General features: G+C 41.1%; 1 protein-coding gene across 2 annotated transcripts in view; it reads left to right on the top strand.

Moving 5' to 3' along the window:
- LOC119730157 (signal peptide peptidase-like 3) overlaps positions 1–21,042 on the top strand; it is a 61,190-nt gene extending 40,148 nt beyond the window's left edge. The window contains exons 7-11 of one of the 2 annotated variants that reach the window (XM_038202938.1): positions 7,051–7,229; positions 8,997–9,085; positions 13,434–13,636; positions 16,430–16,539; positions 19,044–21,042. In XM_038202938.1, coding sequence (XP_038058866.1) covers positions 7,051–7,229; positions 8,997–9,085; positions 13,434–13,636; positions 16,430–16,539; positions 19,044–19,112 — 650 coding nt within the window. In that variant the 3' untranslated portion in view covers positions 19,113–21,042. The remainder of the gene's footprint in view (positions 1–7,050; positions 7,230–8,996; positions 9,086–13,433; positions 13,637–16,429; positions 16,540–19,043) is intronic. The other variant, XM_038202939.1, reaches the window with a different exon arrangement.
- The last annotated feature ends 1,641 nt before the right edge of the window (positions 21,043–22,683 follow it).

The following is a 22,683-nucleotide window of genomic DNA, read 5'->3' on the forward strand; positions in this document are numbered from 1 at the left end:
CTTTTACACTGGCTCGTCAACAACAGTCAGATCATATTTCTTGTAAGCACTTTGACAGTCAAATTCCATCAACAGACAAAAACTGGTAGGCACAGCTGGCTCATCAATCTCCTACAATCAAAGCATAGCTATATCAAGTTTTATAACAATCACAGCCAGTCAATCCTGCTCTACGAAGGCAGGGAGTACTCAACTGTTAAAAAACAGTCACTTGATTTATTTTGACTGCTGGGCTGGCCTTGTTGAAATTGCCAGCCAGAGAGGATGGTTTTAATGGTTATCTTCCTGATAAGAATAACAGTTAATATCAAATCAGAAGATGACATTGTCTAGCCTACAAGTGCGTATGTTTCCCTTAACACTGCATTGGTAAACATCTGGAATTCACCGCTGAAAGAGCTTGCGTCATTTGCGCACTTGTTGTGAATGTGCATTGAATGCGTTGGATGCATTAAACCCCGGGCATTATTGACTTGAATAACATTTTATCCTTTGTTGCATCGCGTGCAAAGAGTAACTGCGTAAATCTGTAAATTGCAGTTCAGTTTCCACATGATTTCTACTCTTGCAAGAGTACAAAGCCTGTTATCTTTGTGTACCGACTCTATTTTGAGACACAACTCTTCTGGCCTGTTTGCTATATTTGTCCGTCCTTTTGAAAGATTAAAATCAATGAGCGCTGTGTTGACTGCTGATGCAGTGTTGCGCCGCAGAATGTGGGCAGAATGTGGATTCTTGTTCAATATGGGGTTCTTCCTTAAAGGGAATATACAACATTTGCAAACATAAAAAAACAAAACTACCAAATTATTATAAAATACCTGACTGGACTGTTAGGGAATGACAGTCTAAGGCATCCTGTAAAATCATGGCACCTGGTGTGCTGACATTTTCAAGAAAAGTAGTATTTTTGTATCAGTTTCCAACGCTGGTCGGCCGACCAGCATTGGAAAAACTGGCTTTTTTTCAAATACTGCTCCCAATTTCCCATATTTAGTTACTCCTGCAATGGATTACACACCTATGAACAGATACAAGCCAGCTAGACTGGTTCCCTGACCTTACATGTACAATTCCCCAAGGTCTATAAATTGCTCTGTTTCATCTTAAGTGGGGTCAGGGAGCCAGACTTCAGGAACATGGTTGTTTTTCTTGGTTTTTCCAGCATCTACGAATACAAAACTTCTGGACAAGTCAGTGTATAAACAATATTTGCTATAAAACACCCCCCCCCCCCCCCAATCCATCCATTTTTGAAAATTACAGCAAAAGCAAACGTTGTACATGTATATTCCATTTAAGCAGTGTTTTTTTTTTTTATTATAACACTGTTCACTCTTTGATGTTTGGGAGCTTGTATGAAAGATTCCCAAGGTTGCTTTAATGGGACTCGAACCCCCGACCCCTGGCTTATTTAGTGCCAACATTTTATAGAAGAAAAACCCTCATGGTGGCCTTATACGAATGAAACTGAATTCCGGGGTAAAAAAAAAAAAAAAAAAATCACTGTAAGGCCAAAAAAAAAAAGGCTCCGGTTTCTGGTATGCGCGCGCGTCACCATAGCCATGCGCATTGGCAAAATGAAAATTTTTTTTTTTCAATGAAAGATGATGTCTCAAAACCGCCAAACTCACTGGTTTGACTGGAATCCTGCTGCTGCACAATTTTAACCTGTTTTATGGTCGAGAATAAGCTTTATGTGGCCTCTCTGGACTCCCGTATAATTGCACTAAGTTTAGTCGGGCACCATTTGCAGACATCAGCCGACATTTAAAGCAAAAAAATCAGGTAAAAAAAAAAAAAAAAAGCCGCGTCACCGCGCCACTTTTTGGGCAAGCTCCATACCAGAAACCGGAGACTTTTTTTTTGGCCTAAGAGCACAGACCGCCTACAGGAGCCTGTTTGCAAAGTGGCCAGGTGCTTACAGTTCTTAAAGACCTCAATCAGTTTCCATGGTAACGGACAAGGCCGAGAGTTAATGACATTGAAGATGTGTGCTCGGAATGGATAATGGCGCATCAAATTGGCCGGGTTGTGTTTTCAGTTGGCGGTGAACAGTTGTTTTTTGGGGCTTCTATTCCTGCAGTAAGCTTGGGGTGTGTGACACTGGGTTGTGCTTGTATTATGAAGATTCGTGCTTTTGTGTAATATAAGCATTTTAAGTAGAACAGATAGGTGATGCAATTGTGCCGTTGATGATACAAGCATGGCATTTGGCACACAGTCGGAGTATGTCATGAGAAAGATATCTGGCTATAGGGCCATCGCAGATTTGTCCTTTGAAAAAAAATATACATGTACATGTAGGTAGAATAACATGCAATGGCAGCCATTTTGAAAGTGAAAATTGCTTGTTATTTTACCCATACTTTTCAAAGGACAAATCTGTGATGGCCCTACATGTATACCCAAATATCATTTTTAAAGATATAGTCCATCATTTGCAATTTGTGCATTTTGTTCGTTTGAAGCAACAAAAGTGTTCAAAATCTAATGAAGGATACTGAACAACTATCCTGATGAAGTTTCAGCTCAGCTTCAGCTGTATATTCCAAGAAAAACAGCATTCTAGGATCTCAATTTCAAATCAAAAGTTGCTGAATCATGTATTGAATTGGGCCTGAATTCAGCGTCCGAGACGCGTTCTCACTGAGCCGATTTCAGCTATACGCGATGTCGCGCACTGATCCGACGAATTATAGCAACTGCGCGCACGTGTGTGTCGTGCCAATGCTTGCGCGCGCTTCGCTGAATCACAAAACAAACTACTAATTTAAATTTTCCTACGGTGTGTCTTCAGATGCACCGTTGGAAAGGCCTTCTTTCGTTGATTACTTCAAAATGACAGCTTGCCAGAAAGAATAATTTCACAGGGAGTTTAGTCCCCTTACTTCAACCAAGTATGTTTTTCAACAATAATTACGCCAGTTACTTTTCGGATGGCTGCAAATGATGGACTATAGCTTTAAGACAATACTCTGACTGTGTACCAGATGCCATGCTTGTATCATCAAAGGCACAATTCCCCCAAATATTTCCCGTATCTGCCCCGCTATTATTTGCAGTATTTGTACCGGTGTATGGAATCAGTAGTGAAAGGAGAGGGGGAAAATTGACTTGAATATGAAAAAAAAAGGAAAAAATTGACTTGAATATGGAAAAAAAAGGGGAAAAAAAAGGAACATGCATTTTAAAATTTCATACATCTTGGTTAAAATTGGACGTGTGAACAACTCATTTGTTTCTTGGTACATGGAATCAGTAGTGAAGTGGGAGCAAAACAAATGAAAATTGACGAAAAGATGAAATAAAATTCCGAAAAATGAGGGAATATGTTTCAGTTTGTTTTGTAGATTGGTGGTAAAATTTCAAAGCTGTCTTCGGGCCTTGCTACATACATGTACCGGTAGTGTACATGGCCTCAACAGTTTTTGACCAGAAATGAGCCAATAGCTTAATATTGTACATGTATACATGGACATGTACAAGTATGCAAATGTACGTGTGCAGTGCATTTACATTTATTTAGATGTCTCTAATGGCCAGGCTACGCCGATGATTCCAGCTTTTTTTCTCTTCTACTGTAGCAACGAGAAGCAACAACGCAGAGTCCATTTGTTTAATGAGTGTCTAAACCCTTGTTGAGATGGCTGTATTGCATTTTAATGACGTGGTCCCAAGTGACTGTCGGTTATTTTCATTCCGTTAAAATTAACCGAAGCGTGGCTTATTGACGCATGCTTAATAAAAGGGTTGGAAGGTCTGTAAGCTATTGCATTTGAAGTGAACATTTTTAAAAGATTTTTTGTTACAATATTTCAAAATTCTTTCTCTTAAACAAAATTAATAAATAAATAAAATTGTGGACCGAAAATACCATGAAAAGAAATTAATAAATAAAGCCATTTAAAAAAAAACCAAATTAAAACAAAACAAAACAAAACAAAAGCAAATGGCAAAAGCAAAAGACAAACACAAAAAACCTACCTTATAAAATTAAACATTAGTGAACAAATACATGTCGAGAGTTGAGAACATGATCTATGATGACTGATAAAGAAAAATAATCAATAATTGCATGTTCAAAAATTATGTCCAGTTGAATTGTGATGATGTTACCATAGATTCATAGATCAATAGTGAGTCATATTTAAATGATTGAATTCCTTTTTTTTTTTAAGTGGTTTTTGGTTTTGTTTGTTATGATAATGAACACTATACACACCCCACTTGTTTCCATATATGTTCCTTTGTCACTCCATACAAGTGCGTGCAAGCTGCGAAAGGAAAATTGGGTTTGTAAACTTTGTAACAAAACACTGTTGTTGAAACATGAAGTTCATGGCTGTACTATAGAGAGAGGCTGTGTTTTCGTTCTGGCTGGGCAAATATCATGGTTCATGGACTGTCGCTGAATAACCCGCCTATTATTGGAACTGGCCCAAGGTTACGTATACATGCATTTCAGCCATCGGTTTCAGTCAAGAGAACAAGCGAAAGACCGGAAGAGGAAGAATTGTGTTCTAATACAGATAATTGGATTGTGAGATTGGACACTGTCATGGGGGGGAGGGGGGTTTGCATGTGAACAATTTCCTATAGTACATATACGGTAGGTACCGTGTAGAAAGGTCAAAGGCAGCCGCAGGTTTCAAGGCTATGAGCTCTGTGCGCAAACAAGAGAGGGCGCTTTTTTACCGCTTTCCAAAGCCCAGTCAATGGGACACACTGTGTGAATGTACTTATTCGCGCACCAAAGACGTGAAGTGCGTACGATTTATTTTATTCTGAATGTGCGCAAAGCCACAGCATCTTTGAGTGAGTCAGGCATCATCGGAATTGAGTTCGAATGTCTCTCCCAGTGGTCTCCCCCAATCCTCCTTTTCTTACCGTTGAGGGGGTACTCGTGCACGGAGCCCAGTGCGCAAGTACCCCCTCAGTTGGTTGAAAAGAGTGAGGTGGAATTCTTGTGCTTTAATGCTGTATGCACGGCAGTCACGTAACGATGATTTGTGCACAGCATTCATAATATATTAATTGTAAGAACAGGCATGACAGTTTTCCTATCATAGGATTTCCAACTTATTCTCCTTTCCTTTCCTATTATTTCCTCCATTTTCAACATTCTGTACAATAGACATTACCCTTTGGGGGTCTGCATGACACTTTGTTCCATGTTTTTGCTGAGAGTAAAATATCAGGCCTGTATATGTTGCACCATGTGTGCACAAACCAGTTGGCCCTTGCAGTGTGTGTAAATGGTCCGTGGTACAACAGACGAAGCTTTCGGGAATGGTCGCGAAGCACCCTGTACTGTTCGTACGCTTGGCCTGACTACATGTACATTGCACATATACAGGATGCCAGTATGACTCAAAGAGTTTAAACTTGTTGCATTCGTACAGTGTACATGTATATGACACATGCAGCGTTTTGGGGGTGGGGTGGGGGGGGGGAGGTGGTGCTTGGTAGCGTGCCAAAGGAAGGGGGTTATTTTAAAATGTCATTGGGGTAAGGCTGACAACAAGCGCGGTGTTGCTACCGGTACTTCTACGTCTGGACTGGTTACCACATGTATGTTGTTTGAAGTGACGGGGGGATAATAATGCTCTGGGAAAGAGGAAGTCATGGTATTAATAGATCACGTGTAGCCTGTGCGGTGGATCTTGATCCCTTAGACAGGAAGTCGGTGGGGTGATACTGCATTGTGAAACACTTGGCGAAACACCCACAGGATGACAAATGAGATGCGAAAGAAACGCGGAAAAGCTTGGGCTTACATGTATGTAAATTTGTCCAATAAGGGAAGAGTGAACAATAAGCCGTTTGCGAGTAACCTATGATACCCTGTGGGATTTACATTCGAAATACATCTGGTACACTGACTTGCTCAGAATGCTTGGCACATTATAACTGTGAATTCTCCAGACCAAAGACACTGTTGCTAATCACATGATTTGGGGCAAGCTGTTGCATAGTTACGTAAGAGATGCTCAGCACCAATACGTTGTTCACCATGGGTGAGAATGGCACAAAGACACCAGACCATGCCGGAGCTGGGGGTTGCTAGCATAAGGCTTGCCCCGAATCACGTGATATAGTAACAGTCTCTTTGGTCGGGAGAATGCAAATTTGAAATGTGCATAGTCAGCGTTCCAGATTATATTCAAATTTAACTCGCAAATGGCTTATTAATTAAGCAGTATGTGTGAGTTTGGGGTGGACTCCGAAGCACCTCGTAAAACCTCATATAACTTTAAGGTTTACCTGTTCAATAGTTCAATAGTATTCAAAATGTGGGCATCTATGTTTGTTCAGACATACATGTATGTCCATAGTTTTACTTTCTGAATTCCATAGGCACGCTCTCAGGACAGGTATTAAGGAAACCAAATTTATGAACAGAGGTTAAAGGAAATAGAAGTTGAAGGAAAGGCAAATGTAGGAGCATATTTGTTTTTCCTTATGCAATTTTTTGTAATAATATAATTCAGGATCAGGATGATTTACACGTATTTAGAACAAAAAAATATTAACAAAGGAATGAAATGTATTGTGCCTACTGTTCAGGAAACTGTGAAGGTCGAAGTTACATGTATTTGTAATTTAAATCAAAAGTTATAATAAGGGAAAAATGTGTGCTTGGCTGGTTTTAGGTTTTAAACAAAAAAATTGGCTAGGGGCTGGACGTGGATAATGGCCCAAGTCGAATGCAAGGGACAATTCCAATGATTTTGTTCAACAATTTTACTTCATGTTTTGTGAAATGCCCCTCTGGCCATGTCTATGGTACATGTACATGTACATGTATGTGCCTCACGCGCGTAGTGCTAAAAATATCCTGATATGGAGATTGGCACGCACCCGGCCCGTACTGCGCAATGTGGCGCAGAACGCAGCGGTGTTTTACCAACAGATTAAAACCACCCACGTGACGGGCTCTCGACCAATAGGGATTGGTAAACTGTCTAAGGTATTTATGGTGTCAAAATATACACATTTGAGAAAATATTAAATGTTTTGTTTATGTTTTTTTTTCCTTTTCTGCAGCACTAGCCATGGGTCTGTGCGTCACCATGATCGCGTTTGTCCGTCTACCAAGCCTCAAAGTCTCCACGTTACTCCTCACCGGTCTACTGGTCTACGATGTCTTTTGGGTCTTCTTCTCCACATACATATTTAATGCCAACGTCATGGTCAAAGTGGCCATGAGGCCCGCTAACAACCCAGTGAGTTTTTCTTTTAGTTTCGTGTCCTTGGGTCTCGTTTCTATTTTCTCTTTCTGTTGTTCACCGTAACCTTTGCAAGAGTTGTAATTCTTAATGACGCAGTGCATTGTAAAATAGGCCAGTCATGTTGACAGTGTCTTCGCAATGGTTGTCAATTCTTTGAAGTCCCAAAAGCCTCCCAAAAGAAATTGAGTGGAATGGGGTTTGAACCTGTGACCTCCAGATTGCCCTTCCGGTGCTCTACTAGCTGAGCTATCCAGCCCTTTGTTGGTGGTTCCCCATTTTGTTAATGTCTTTGTTCAAGGGGTGCCTAGTCAGCTTCCCTTTGAGGTTTATATGAAAAAATGCTTTGTCAAATTGACAGACACAAAATTCTTGTTATGATGGAATTTTGCGTCGGGGAAAGTAAACTTTAATATAAGGTGGTGCCCTTCACCGAAATAATTTGATAAGCTGACCCGGGCAAGCGTGGTGGTTGGGTGATTAAGATATCTGCACTTAAAAGCAGAAGGTCATAGGTTCGAGTCAAAATTCCAAGTAAGCTTGTGAGTTTTTCCCTCGCAAACTCAGACAGCACAGAGTAAAGGTTCAGGGTAAAATCCATTTTCCAGTCCTCCTGATTTGAAAATCACAGGGGTGTGGAAAAAGGCACACCTGGATTTTTCTAGGTGTGTGGTTTTTCTAGGTGTGTGATTCTGTGGTTCAGGGAAATACAGGGGTGCAATTATTCACACTTCTCAGGAAGCTTTTAGGCGTGTGATGGCGTGGGAGTGTGATCGCACGCCTCAAATCAGAAGGACTGATTTTTAAAAGAATCTGAAAAGACAATACGCCGTTTGGTTTTACTCCAGTTGAAGCTGGCATGATTAATGTACAGGTAGAGTAGGTTTTTAGTGAGTTCAAGTGTCGACACAAATATTTGAGGAAACACTGATAACTTGCTGTGTGGGTAACCATTCTACCTTGCAATTAGAAATAACCGGCTCATAAAAACTCAACACAGTTTAGTTTCACTTTTAGGTTTAGCAGTGCTGTATTTCAGTGGCCTTCAGAACAACTCAGGAAGGATTGTTTTTTTTGTAAGGAAATATTCTCTTCCCTGTACAGGATTTTTTTTTTTTTTCATGACCGTGTAGTTGTGGCTTGAGTCATGGCATTTCCTCACAGGAATATGTGAGGGAGCGTTGTTACCTCATGTACGGTGTACTTGTTGGTCTTTCTTAACAAAATGGTTTAAAAGTCAGGCAAAAGGTGTATTTTTTGTTATGGGAAAAGTCATCGGAAACTGCATTCTTTGTCCCGGGAAAGGTAATTGAAATCAGTCCATTCCACCGTGGAAAAGTTGCAAGAATCAGTCGACTCTGATATGGGAAAAAAACAAAGCAATGGTTACATTTAAATGCATTTTTTTCTTTGAAGATGTCATTGATTTGTCGTAAATTGTCTTAAATCTTGCTGTTTTGTAGTGGGGAAACACATGGGAATCATTAAATTTTGTTATGGAAAAAGTATAGAAAATGCATGGAAATTTTATGGAAGCTATTTTGTTGTTAGAAAAAATCATGTGAAAGTACATTTGGTATGAAAAAAGCATAGGAAAAGCGTGGAAAAGCCATGGAAAACTAGGATCAAATTTGTACTTCGTCTTGGAGAAGTCAAATATTTGTTTCTTAAAAATAAGGCATATTTCCAGGAGTGATTGTTGGAATCCTGAAGACTGCAGTGGTGCTAATGTTTACTCTCTCTTCCCGTTTGTTTTCCTCTCAGATCGGTGTGGTTGCCAGGAAGCTGAACATGCCTGCCGTTGTCAAGGACGCTCCTCAGCTCTCCCTGCCCGGAAAACTCATCTTCCCTAGGTGAGTCCCGGAAAACTAGTAGGCCATCAGCCTCGGTCCAAAATTTTGGCCACCGGTATCAAATGAGGGGAATAATCATCATAGCGATTTTTGGCAAGGAATACACCTCCAGAGTTGGAAAATATGTGAAAGCATTGCAGCGGTGGCAGCTTTATGGGTGCTACACTTTTTTTTTTAAATGTCCATCAAAATGCTTGTTACCACTCTAGGGGCGGTATACCTTGCGCATGCGCACTATAATCATTTATGCCCTGATTTGATACTGACCAAACCCCAAGCTGATGGCCTATAGGCACGCTGGATAGTCTTGCAGATCTATGCACAAATTACGATACAAAAAAATATGGTTTTTTTTAAATAGAACGGTTTTGTACTTTTGTACTTAGGTCAATCACAAGTGCTGTAAAACAGTGAACCACAAGTCCTTTCACAAGTCCAGTCATGAGTAAGATGAATACTAGAATGGGAATGCTTTTGTCACAGTTAATTGGAATAGTCGTGACTTTGAACTGGAGGACTTGTGATGGACTCTTACTACAAGACTGCAAGAGAAGTGTAGTTCTAAGAAGAACCAGGGAAATTGTCTCAACGTTTCTGTCGGTATGCTCTTACTGTCCTCAGTAGATGGGAAAAGTCCAGTAGAAGATACTGACTGGGCATCCAGACAATAGACCTTATGCATTAAGGCGGAGTTAGAGGGCATGGTTTTGTATTTCCGGGTTAGGGATGAGTAAACCTTTCACCTGTTCATTGTAACAAACTTTACGAATACCCGCTTAAGATACCTACAACGCATCAGGTCAATATCTGTGGTTTTTCTCAGAACCTTACTTCATGTGTTTCTCTTTCAGAGTTACGGTAGTTGCTTCAGGTGGTTTATGTGCAATATCACTCCCAAGTTGGACTCTGAACCGTTCAAAGCCTTACGTCACCTTTCCAGTCGTTAATGACCACTGAATCAATGACTGATGATATCAATCACCATTGAATAACTTATCAGTAATTGTAGTCATACATTATTGAATTGAATTCAATGGCTGGGTAATTTTCATAATTACTGATAAGATTAACTCTTTCGCTACGGAATTTAATTTACCGATTTTTCCACGTTTGGACGTAATAAACCGCAGGAAATTCCGCCGTGTGTCGATGTGGACGCCTCCATCTTGAAATGTCTCTCTGTAAACAAACTGCTCACAATAACGAGCAGCAGACCCCGGCGAGACGGAGAGCCGCTGGCAGCGGCTCGAACTAGGGTCAGAGGTTATGCGATATAAATTATGTAGATAAGGCACACGTCATGGGGATACCCTGTTTATTCACAGCGACGTCACCGAGCCGCTGCTTGCCGTACGACATGTACAATTTTTGTGTGCCGCTGTCAGCAGCTCGCCGTAGCGAAAGAGTTAAGAATATACCGGATTCTTTTTTCTGTCTGAAAGTGGAATTAACCATACCAGTATGTGTAAACTTCACTCTCGGTTTCGGGAAACTGATACGATGAGGAAAACAAAACAAAACATGCTTGTTGGTCCAATAGAGGAATTTTAAATTGGCACTGAAGCTGAGGGCCCCGGTGCCGACGTTTATTGAGAGGATAAAAAAAAGGTCCTCACTTCATATGATGGCTGAGCAACTGAGATCCTCGGTTTCAATGCTTATTTAAAATGTGTCTATTCAAGATTTTTTTCTTTCCTTTTTTTGTGGAGGGGGAGGGGCGGAGGAAACATTCTTATCCAAAAATGGATGTATTTAGTTCAAAAGGTTACAGCTTAATAAATAAAATGATCTAAAGCCCGCCCACACCTTTCCGATTTTAATGGTTCACCGTATCATCGGGCCATCGGACGTACAGAGCAGAGAGGTATGTGCTGAAAAATCGGACTGATCTGATCGTACGCAGGTGGGAATGGGTGAAGTCAAACATGTTTGATTTTTTTTCATCCGATTTCACCGGACACGATATTTATGTTAGCCAATCAGATTCATGAAGGAAGTCACATGATTCAAACTTGACAACTGCCATTTGGTCATCATGTGACTGGTCTAAAAGTTGACTAGGGTAAAAGTTGAAATGGAAACACAAACTTTTTTGATGATGGCCTCCAGGGACGAGCGACACAATAATCAAATTTCTGAAACCACACTTCGTGTAGCAACATCAAAAATTGTTATCGACAGTAATTTGCAGTTTCAATCTCTTACAACCAGGATCTAAATTATAAACTGTTTTATTTGTTTCCCAACCCTTGTCTGCCTCATGTCTCTGGAGGCCATGTGGTTATTACTGGCCCGGCTATTACGGCGCGAATAGAGACGCTTTATTACCCATCCTCTGTCACTTGGAAATAATTTCATGTCGGATAGTATTGCAAGGAGGGAGTCCCGTTGTCTGATAAGGCTGTCACGAGGAGAACATGGTGCAGTTAACTGGACTCAATTGCCGTCTGTAGATGAGGACTCTCATCGTGAGCAGATGTTAAAATTGTAGTAATGTTGGGCTGTGAATTGGATTTGCAACTTCATGACATCTTTATGAGAACAAATTCAGGGGTAAGATGGGGAAAGGTCACTTTTTTAACAAACTAATCCGATACCAATTTATGGATGTTAAGGTGATATACATTATTTGCAAACATCAAAAAGCAATACTACCAAATTATTATGAAATGTCTTACTTGACTGTAAGTGAATAATAGTCTCAAGCATCCTGTGAAATCATGGCACCTGGTGTGCTGTCATTTTCAAGAAAAGTGGAATTTTTGTATTCAATTACCAATGATGGTCAGCCAACCATCATTGCAGAAAATGACTTTTTTTTCAAATACTGCCCCTAATTTACCAAAGTTGCTTAGTCCATGTTTTGTTTGCAATCGGTTATACATGAATGAACAGGTGCAAGCCAGCTAGTCTGGTTCCCTGACCTGACAATTCCCCGACGACTATAAATTGCTCCGTTTTGTCTGAAGTAGGGTCAGGGAACCGGACTATAAGAACAGCATTTTTTTATTGGTTTGTTTTCCGGGATCTATGAACACAAAACTTTAAACAGGTCACTGTAACACCAAATCCATCCATTTCTGAAAATTACAGCAAAAGCAAATGTTGTATATTACCTTTAAACGCATACAAAAAAAATTCTGCAATGAACCGTGCCACCTAGTCTCTCTCTCGTATGCAGCGCTGAATCAAATGCCAAGGTCGCCGAATCAAATGTCAAGGTCCATGTCCGACAGCCACCGTGTCGCGATCGGGTCACAGCTGGCTAGACGAACGATGCCACCGTCCAGTTTTCTGATTGGGCACTCGTTGACAATGTGCCTTGCGGTCTGATCAGCAGCTCCACAGTCACACTCAGGTGTTGGCTTCATATGCCACCTAGCGATATTGCAGTACAACTCGAACGTTCCCACATCCATCGTAAATCCACCAGGATGTAGCCACAGACGCGTAACTTATTTTGAAATATCTAAATCAAATTTTTAAATGTTAAGGTTTGATTTCTTTTCACAGAGCAGTTATTTGTTGCAGTTTTGTGTAGTCAAGTCCATCGCTAGTAAGTGACAAGTCAGTGCACAAGTCCAGTCACATGTAAACAGGGGAGGAACAAGGACAAAGGAATGTCTTCGTCGTATTTCATTTGACTTGGGAACTGACTGACTTGTGAAGACTTGTGCAAACTTGTGATGGACTTGCGAGGGACCTGTGAGGAACTTATACAGCGTGTGTCAATAAAAATGTAGCAGTCGATCAATAAGTATTAAAAATACTAGCACTCTCTTTTTGCAAAACTGGTCTATAGAGTCTGAAGGTGTAGTAAATACTCTACACAATGGTCTTTATCTCATCTCATTTGGACATTCCAGTCCAGAGATACAGCTAATTAAACGAAAGGACTTGAATTCCAAGTTGGGCCACTTTTCAGATTATCTGCTATCTAATGAAAGGCATTCGCATACCAAGAAGGTGTGTGAATGCCTTTCATTAGATACCAGATAATCTGAAAAGTGGCCCAAACAGATTTTGAGTGTCTCTACAAGCTTTGCCATAACTGTTCATCAAAAGTTTCAAATCACACGAAACAAAAAATCCTGTCAACGGTAAAGAAACACTCTATCATCTCTTGGTAGGTTTTTTACAAAAACTATTTAATGAAAATAAACGATTTAGTTTCCTCAGAATTTTTTGTCTTTGACTGCTTCATTTCTTTGAGACATGCTGTACGACTAGTGATGAACACAACTTGTAGGACTTTGGAAATAAAGTCTGATATTATTTGTACAGTTTGCATTCGTCAGTGGCTCTGGTCTGAAGCTTTTCTTGGTCTAACTCTGTTTATCCTCTGCAGCAGTGCCCAGAACGCTGGTCACTTCTCAATGCTGGGTCTCGGCGACATCGTCATGCCGGGCCTGCTCCTGTGCTTCGTCATGCGCTACGACAACTACAAGAGGCTGTTGGCCGAGGGGGGCCAGGCTGCGCCCGTCCTTGCCCCCAGCGGGTTCACCCAGAGGGTCACTTACTTCCACTGCTCGCTGATTGGTTATTTTGTGGGTGAGTCGAGCTATTGGTGACCAGGGCCCAATATCACGGCGCTGCTAAGCACACGATTTTCTGCTAACAGAGCCTTCGTCTATTTCATGGAGACCGTAAGCATAAGCACAGCAAAAGGCTTACTTCGGAGGAAAAATGTGCTTAGATCAGAGGCGTAACAATAGAAATCTCCTTGCACGCACCACCATTAGCACATCCATGCTGTGAAATAATGCTTAAGGTTAGCAAATTTGTCTGCTATGCTAAGCACAACTTTTCTGGTAACTGTTAAGCAGCGCAGTGAAATAGGGCCCATGCCCCAATAACCACTTTCACGGCAAAATACGCCATCTTGTTTGCGGGGCACAAAACAGAACGTGTGTTGCTAGATGCGAGCGTGTATTGAAATGAACACATGAACAGTAGCAATTCATAAGATGGCATGAGAAGTAGCATTGTAATAGTGTTGTAGTCGAGTTCCATCACAAGTTGGTCAAAAGGAAATCGCAAGTACCTTCACAAGTCCAGTCACAAGCAACTAGGGGATGAACAAAACCAAAGGAATGCTTTTGTCGTAGGTCATTGAATAGCTTGAGACTTGACTTGAAACTGGAGGACTTGTTGGGGACTTGTGAGGACTTGTCATGGACTCAACAGCAACACTGAGTTCTGATATACATTAGGCCAAAAAAAAAAATAGTTCTGCTTCCGATTACATGCCTTTCAAAAATAGGGTCGGTCGGTCGGACATTTTTTTTTTTTGCCAATTTTTTTTATGCAGATTGAATGGGGTATTCAATTATATGCGAAGTTTTAGCCTGAACTATTTCCATTGCACTACAAAAGCTATACACAAAATGGCCACAAAAAGTGAATAAAACCTACCTTAATTATTGTCAATATATTTACGTTCGGTAATTCATAAAAAAAATTGTGGGAAATTCAGGTCGTTCGCACCATAGGCACAACGCTAGTCAAGAAGGGGAGCTGGCCAAAACTCCGAAGTGTACATGTACATGTGTGGCCCGCGGCCAACGGGTCGAACATTTCAGGAAACACGCTGCATTGTATCACTCCAAATACGAGTAGTGCGATCTCAAAATGAACTCTTGAACACGGAAAATACATACACAGACAAGCTAGATCAAATCTGTGATTTAACTTGCAAAAATGTTCTTTCTCCATCGGTGTTTTCTTGGCATTTTTACGATGCCTTTCTCAGCATTTTTACGATGTCGAGTCCAACCAGTTGACAGAGCACGTGCCTGCGCCTGCACAGCGCATAGCCATGCTTGTGCTAACGGTCGCATAGCCGTGCACAGACTAGTTACCGCATTTTCATAATTGGCCCCTGCGCGGCGCGGCAGGAACCAGTCGTCGCCGCATTGCGCTTATTACGCACGTGTTACAGACATCGAATTGCGAAGTAGTTGAATCACGCAGCGAATTTGTAAAAATGACGGAGGTTTCTTTTGAAAAAATAGCGAATGTAAGTAAGAAAACAATAAATACAAGCATTTTTTTATGCAAAAGGGTTGTTGAGGGGTATTTTGTGAAGACAGACAAGACATAAGGTTTTTATTTTTATTTATTCAATCATTTTTTTTTTTTTTTTTTTGGAATTGCCGATAAAATTTTTAGGGTCGCAGCCTAAAAATTGGGTCGGTCGGGTAACCGAGAGCAGAACTATTCTTTTTTTTGGCCTTACTAAAAAAACATTGAGTGGCTCAGAGTGGAATGGAAGGAATGTTATCACAGTGTAAAACCTGGACTTTTTTATTGCACGAGGCGAATGGAAAAGTCCAGATTTTACTGAGTGATAATATTCCTCCCATTTCACAATTTAAAGATATCGTCCATCATTTGTAATTTGTGCATTTTGTTCAAAAGTGTTCAAAATCTAATGAAGGATACTGAACAACTAACCTGATGAAGTTTCAGCTCAGCTTCAGCTGTATATTCCGAGAAAAACAGCATTCTAGGATCTCAATTTCAAATCAAATGTTGCTGAATCATGTTTTGAATTGGGCCTGATATTAGTGTCCAAGACGCGTTCTCGCGTTCTCACTGAGCCGATTGCAGCTATGCGATGTCGCGCACTGATCCGACGAATTATAGCAACCACGCGTGTGCGTCGTGCCAATGCTTGCGCGCGCTTCGCCGAATAACAAAACGAACTACTAATTTAAATTTTCCTACGGTGCGTCTTAAGACGCACCATTGGAAAGGCTTTCTTTTGTTGATTACTTCAAAATGACAGCTTGCCAGAAAGAATAATTTCACAGGGAGTTTAGTCCCCTTACTATCTTTCAACCAAGTATGTTTTTCAACAATAATTATGCCAGTTACTTTTCGGATGGCTGCAAATGATGGACTATAGCTTTAAAGCCACTAAATATTTGTTTTATGTAACTGAGATATAGATCCTTGTCATTTGATTTACAGTTCGAATGAACTTCTATTTCAAAACAAAATTAGTGGGAAATGTATTTCTGTTTTTCAAACCACCCCTTCACGAAATGTTTGAACCCAACTCCTTAGCTACTGTCTCTTGGGAACAATACACGCAATGCTCAATGCACACACCAGCATGCATTTCCACACAAATACCGCGCCATGGAACAAGGATAATCCTAACTGTTGAATAGTAAATCCCATTCCCCATGGGCAAATGGGACTTTTTGAGCCCTGGCGTGAATGGGAGTAATAATGTATGTCATGTGATATGAGTTCCACCAATCAAATGACAAGGATCTGTATGTCAGTTGTATAATTTATTATTACATTTTATTACATTTTCACTTGTTTCTGTAGGTCTCTTGACTGCGACAGTTTCCTCCGAGGTCTACAAAGCAGCCCAGCCCGCCCTGCTCTATCTTGTCCCATTCACTCTCCTGCCTCTGCTCCTAATGGCCTATCTCAAGGTGAGAACCAAGACATCTCTCAAGTCCAGTCCAAATTATCAGTTTCACAACAAAGCAACCGATAGGATAGTTTCAGTGTACTGCAAAATGGCTGAAAGTGTGCATATATTTAACAATTGTTGACTACTGTGATGTGGGATATGACGTTTTGAACACCCGAGGGGCACATAGCACCCGAGGCGAAGCTACGGTATGCACCCCGAGGGTGTTCAAAACATCATATCCCACATCACAGCAGTCAACAATTGTTGTTTTGTTATACCTCTGTCTTGGATTCTTTGGACTTTGAAAACACGAAAACAAACAGCAGTAAACACAACAATCATGACAATCGAACGTCAACTCACATGCATGTCGCGTACCGTGCTCGAAACAGCTGATGGTCTTCTAGTTCGCTGCTCCGACTCATGTGTGAAAACATGGTGAAAATAGCGTGGGTACCAACAATACAAGCATTTCACACCGTACGTACGGTACGTACAAAATCATAGCACACCCCTGTGGGACATCACGTACGTGATGTCCCACAGGGAGTGTGCCATGACTTTTTTATAAACTTAACATGTGATCATTCTATGCCAATGAAAATACAGTATTCAAGACAGAGATATAACAAATATATATGTATTTACTACACCTCATACATATTCATGAACAAGAGCCGAATGCTTACTGGTCCATTCTTCATCAAGTGCCGTAGTTTTGCTATTAACTAAGCGCACACTTGAGGATTCACACACAGGGTAAATGCACATGCCAGTCGACTAACATGGGTTACCTGTGCGATAGTCTACTAGGCAAGTGCTTTACAAAGCAGTCGAGGGGTTATCGTACAAGGGGCCGTGCGTACACGTGAAATTGGCCCTTGCATTTGTGGCGTTGCAGTATACACAATATGCCACTTTGTTGTACAGCGGACAGAATGAAAAGGTGAATTGAAAGTTGCATCGTGTACTGTATCGGTCTGAGAGGAGACGCAGGCATTGATGTGTCTTTCAACAGCATTTGGGCTGAATTTCAAATGGCCCAATTACTTGGCTCTTCTTCTCACAGTAGAGCTGTCCCAAGTAGTCGTTCACCGACCGAATATTTGAATACTTTCTGGACGGTTTGAATATTCAAAGAAAAAACAAAGAAAATAAATTATGCACCCACACATGACTGTTACGTTATTTTAATCGTAATGTTGGGCGCATTATTGTCGGATGCCATATTCGGTCAATCACAGTTTGAAATAATCGAACACTAAATTATTTGAAAATCGACAGCCCTATTCTCACAGGCAGAGAATCTTGGCTAACTATAGCGGAAAAAAACTTGCTAACAGTTACCGTATTTCACAGGTTTCTAAAGAATCGCATCAACTTCGGCTCTCCATCAAGACATGAATCTGCTAAATTATCTAGCTATTGGCTTGAGCCCATCACCAGTCTCCTGAAGACAGACAGAGCATACTGTCTGATACATCGTGTGACCAAACCGGTTCTTTTTTAGAACCACACAGTCACAAAAGAGATTTGAGTGCATGGTGCTACTGCAAACCTTACATCTTTTGGCTGAAGACAGACGGAGCATACTGTCTGATACATCGTGTGACCAAACCGGTTCTTTTTTAGAACCACACAGTCACAAAAGAGATTTGAGTGCATGGTGCTACTGCAAACCTTACATCTTTTGGCTTTCCACCATGCAGACCTTCAAGTCTTAGGTAGCTAGTAGCGATTCCCAAAGTGTAATGAAACATCAGTTGCTTCATTAGTAGACAAGCTGGAAAACCAACTCTCTAGGGCTTTGCATCGGAACCGGGTCCCCGAGTACCCGACCGCTGATGTCAGGAACCGGTTCCAGATTATTGGATCGGGTACCCGTAACCAACTTAGCAAATCACTTAGTAACTTCTCAGACAATGAAAAAGAAAGGTTTTGAATGTTATTTTTGGGGGACATTTTCACAATGAAAACCAGGCTACCTGGAAAAACAAAACATTTCACGTTCATGACACTCGCAAAAGTTGCAGTTTATACCATAAAGCTATAAGCTCACTGCACACACTTGTATCTTGCTGTATTGACGCACCGATGTACAGAAGTAGTATTATCATGCGGACCTTTATGAACAATCTCAACAACAACTACTTCCGAGATTTGGATTTTGGGGTTGGGTTTCTTTAATGGGCATGGAAGCTTATCTTCAGGGCTTCGCGATGGGGGAAGTTGCACAATAGAACTCTGGAAAAAAAATAATGATCTTGCAGTCCTTTATGAACAATCTCATCAACAACTTCTTCCGAGATTTGGATTTTGGGGTTGGGTTTCTTTAACGGGTACCCGGGTACCCGTGTTTGTTTTTCAGTCGGGTACCCGGTTCTAGTACTATCCCTGAATGCACACCCCTAGCCTACAACTGTCCCACACCTACATGTACTACCAGGTGCTGGTTGGTTGCACAGCCTCCAAACTCTTCGTTTTCATTTGACTGATACATGTTCCCTCCCCTTTTCACAGGGTGACCTGAAGCGGATGTGGCACGAGCCGTTCATCAAAGGCCCGACCAACAAGTACACCGAGGTATGACAGAAGGTCAAACTGCATCCCGTGTAAAAAGAAAAAAGAAAACAAACAAAAAACATCTTGCTCCCTTGTCCTGCATATAAAGGCAATCACAGGCCTCCATGGACCCATCATCCCTTGAGCCGTCTCCAGCTTCAAACCCGAAGACATGTCCTCCTGCTTAACCGGACAAAAAATGTGGACCCTTTTTCGCCAGGAATTTGGACTGCCGGTGTTTGTTAGCCCGACAGCATGTGAACGTTGAGAGTTCAACGGTTTGAAGAACAGTGCTTGGATGTATCTCAAAAAAAGCTGGCATGCGCTCGCCTCCTTAAAGGTGACGTTTGGAGCATGCCTATTGCCGTGGATACACAGATGGTTGTCGTGGATAAGGAGGCCGCCATTTCTTCAGAGGGTCTTGGTTGGATATGTTAACAAAAACCACCATCTTCAAAAGTTTTTTCAGCCGGGTGTGTGTAATGGATTGCAAACAGCGAAGAGACACACCACTTCACAATGTGTTGCTTTAAAACTAGTGTAATTATTACTTTTGCCGAGGAAGTGTTGAGGACATTTTTTTTCCTGCAAAGCATCATGGGAAGCCATGGAATTATGGGATAGCGTCTCTGGAATCGAGGGGGACGCCACAGAGGCTGCGTGTTGCGACGAGCAGGGACTACTGAAATGTGTGTTTGGACCGTCGGGAATGACGTGTAAAGAACAAGCGGCAAGTCAGGGACTGAAACTATTTCAGTTTTCGTGTTTTTTTTTTTGTTTTTTGTGTAAATTTGGAATGTGTTGACTCGCATAGTCTGGAGGTAATTTGTGAAGCCAGCAGTATGGAAAAATACATGTATTGTTATCTGGGGTTTCAAAATTGACCCTGAAAATCAAAAGCTTGGAGAGTGCACTGTAAACAGAATGAATCGTTGGCATGGAAGCTTATCTTCAGGGCTTCGCGATGGGAACGGAAGAAGCTGCACAGTAGAACTCTGGGGAAAAAAAATAATGATTTTACAAGGTGTTTTATTAAATCTATAGTCAAATCCGGTGTAGCATGAATTTAGGTTTTATGAAATACAGACTCTTTGGTGGTATTGTGCATGCTCATGCATCGATAATTAGGAGAGGGATCGGGCACGTGAGAGGGTTTAACCAATAAAAGGGGAAAAGAGTCCGATTTTCATACGAGTCCGATTTTCATATGATACCAGCATGACGTACATGTAAGAGATTGGCCAAGAAATCCATAAACGTGCGTCTATTTGATTTGCTGTAATATGTTCACGCTAATGCCATTGTTGTCATGGTGATTGGTGTTCTCGGGCCAATGTGAATTTCAAACCGACACGGTTCTGATAAATTACCTAAACGGAGTGCTTCGATTCCGCTGCAGATGGGGGAAGAAAGTTACATGTCTTGTCTTTTGTGTTCTCTCCTGTGGCTTCACAACCCAGGCGTCGCATCCAATCGGTATATTTATATATATATTCTGATAATTTATAGTTATTCTGTGTAGATTCTCTTACTGTTTATGTGTATATATACGTAGGAAAATACTTGAAATCAGGTGGTTTACATGTTTTCTAGCAAAGTTTTACGATGACAATGAAGCCTTGATTGAGAATGATGTGAAGTATTAAGGGGTTGGTTTCGAGGCCTGTCTGTGGAAGCATTTCTGCTGGTTCTAATTGGAAGGCTATTAAATGGTTTTAAAACAAAAATTGTTGAGTACATCACTAGACAACAGACAAGTTTCGAACAGAGCACTTGGGAGGTTTACGAAACCTTGGCTTTGTTTCCCAGCTGTGGCACAGGCTGATTTTAGAGGCCTTACTTTACTGGACTGTGGCTCAGTGTGGGTGCATGTTCTGCAATCAGAACCTACATAACATAATAAATGTATGATGCCAGAGTGTATAGTGTTTCCATGTGGTGTGGACAGCCGAAGCTGGATTAAAGCCAAGGTTTTGAAACATTCAAATTGAGGCTGCAAAAAATGTCTGTCACGAGCCAATGAGGCCCATCAGGCCGGCGTTTATCTCTGCTTTCAGTACCGGTAGCATGAAACGACTGAGAATATTTCTACTCCCCCTGGATGGGATGCTAGTCCATCGCAGGTTACTCCCCAGCTAATGCCGGTACCCATTTATACTCCTGGGTGGAGAGAGGCAAGTGGGGGTGATATGGCAAGTGCAGATATTGGTTCTAAATATATTGATAAGGGTAGAGTTGGGGTTCTGCATTGTAAGGCAGGCTCAAATCCTGATTGAGTCGATTATTTTCCCAGTCCCGCCTGGCGTTGCTTCATGATGACCAGTTTGCATGCACTAAGACATTAGTGAGATGATCATTTCTCTGGCACTTGTCACTCGTGAGTAAAGCTGCCCAGTGCTCTCGGCAGATAATGCTCTGATCGCTATGATTCTAACAGCAACGTTGATGGAACATGCTAGATGACCGAATGATCAATTGTTGGGTACCGGGCCAACTTTGGCTGACTGCTAAGCCATAACTTTCTTGGGGGTAAGAAAAATTGCATGTTCTGTAGAAAGACTTAGCGGAGAACCAGTTAAGTGCAGTGTGTACAACGTACATCACTGACACTTTAAGGGAATATACAACATTTGCAAACATCAAAAAAACAAAACTACCTAGTTATTATGAATTACCTTACTGGACTGCAAGTGAATAATAGTCGCAAGCATCCTGTGAAATCATGGCACCGGGTGTGCTGGCATTTTCAAGAAAAGTGGAATTTTTGTCACTAAACTGTTACTAAATTATAATAACAAGGAACCAGACTCTGAGACACCTGCAGCGCATAAGGTCAATTATTTGGCTACGACCAACAGTGAGCACGTGTTATTGCCAGGCCCCCCCCCCCCTCGGACGGGAAACTTTAGAACGTCTGAAAATACTATTGAGTGACTTTCAATTTTCAAATTAAAGTTGTGCCAAACTAATGTCCTAGTTTTACCGTTGGGTAAGTAAAACATTCTTCTAAAATGACTTGAGAGTAACCTGCTCTGTTTGTAGTGATGCAGCAAATTATCGATATTTTAAAATTTCATTAATTAACCCTCCTATGGAAACATGCATTGTCAGCCTGGTTATTACTTGGGTCAATATTGGTCAAGACCCCCATTGGTTTGTACACAGTATGCCAGGAGGTGAGATACAAACATTTTGACCATTGGTGACCTCTTAAACAGTAGGAGGGTTAATGAATGGCAGCCTTTGATGTTTCAGGTGCTTTTGTTTTGTTATTTGGAATATTAATTACTTTGATAGTTTAAACATGAAATACCTGTTGTGATTTGCATATTGGAACGTAAAGTGCAGTTGATGACCAAAATAGTTTGTACAAGTACATTTGGTAATGACTGTACTCACTTGGGTTTGAAGTTATTTGGAACTTTTGGCAGGTGTCATCTAAAGGAAAACATGTTCTGAACAAAAACAAATCTTGTTCAGTAAAAAAGTAATCGTACACTGGAAATTGGAACCTTTGTGAAGCATTTTAGGAGACTTAAAGGCATAGGATCATATTTCCCAAAAGTAACGTACCAAATTATTATCAAAAAGCTTACTT

The sequence above is a fragment of the Patiria miniata genome, unplaced genomic scaffold (assembly GCF_015706575.1).
Source record: "Patiria miniata isolate m_02_andy unplaced genomic scaffold, ASM1570657v1 HiC_scaffold_22, whole genome shotgun sequence".
In the NCBI taxonomy this organism is placed as follows: domain Eukaryota; kingdom Metazoa; phylum Echinodermata; class Asteroidea; order Valvatida; family Asterinidae; genus Patiria; species Patiria miniata.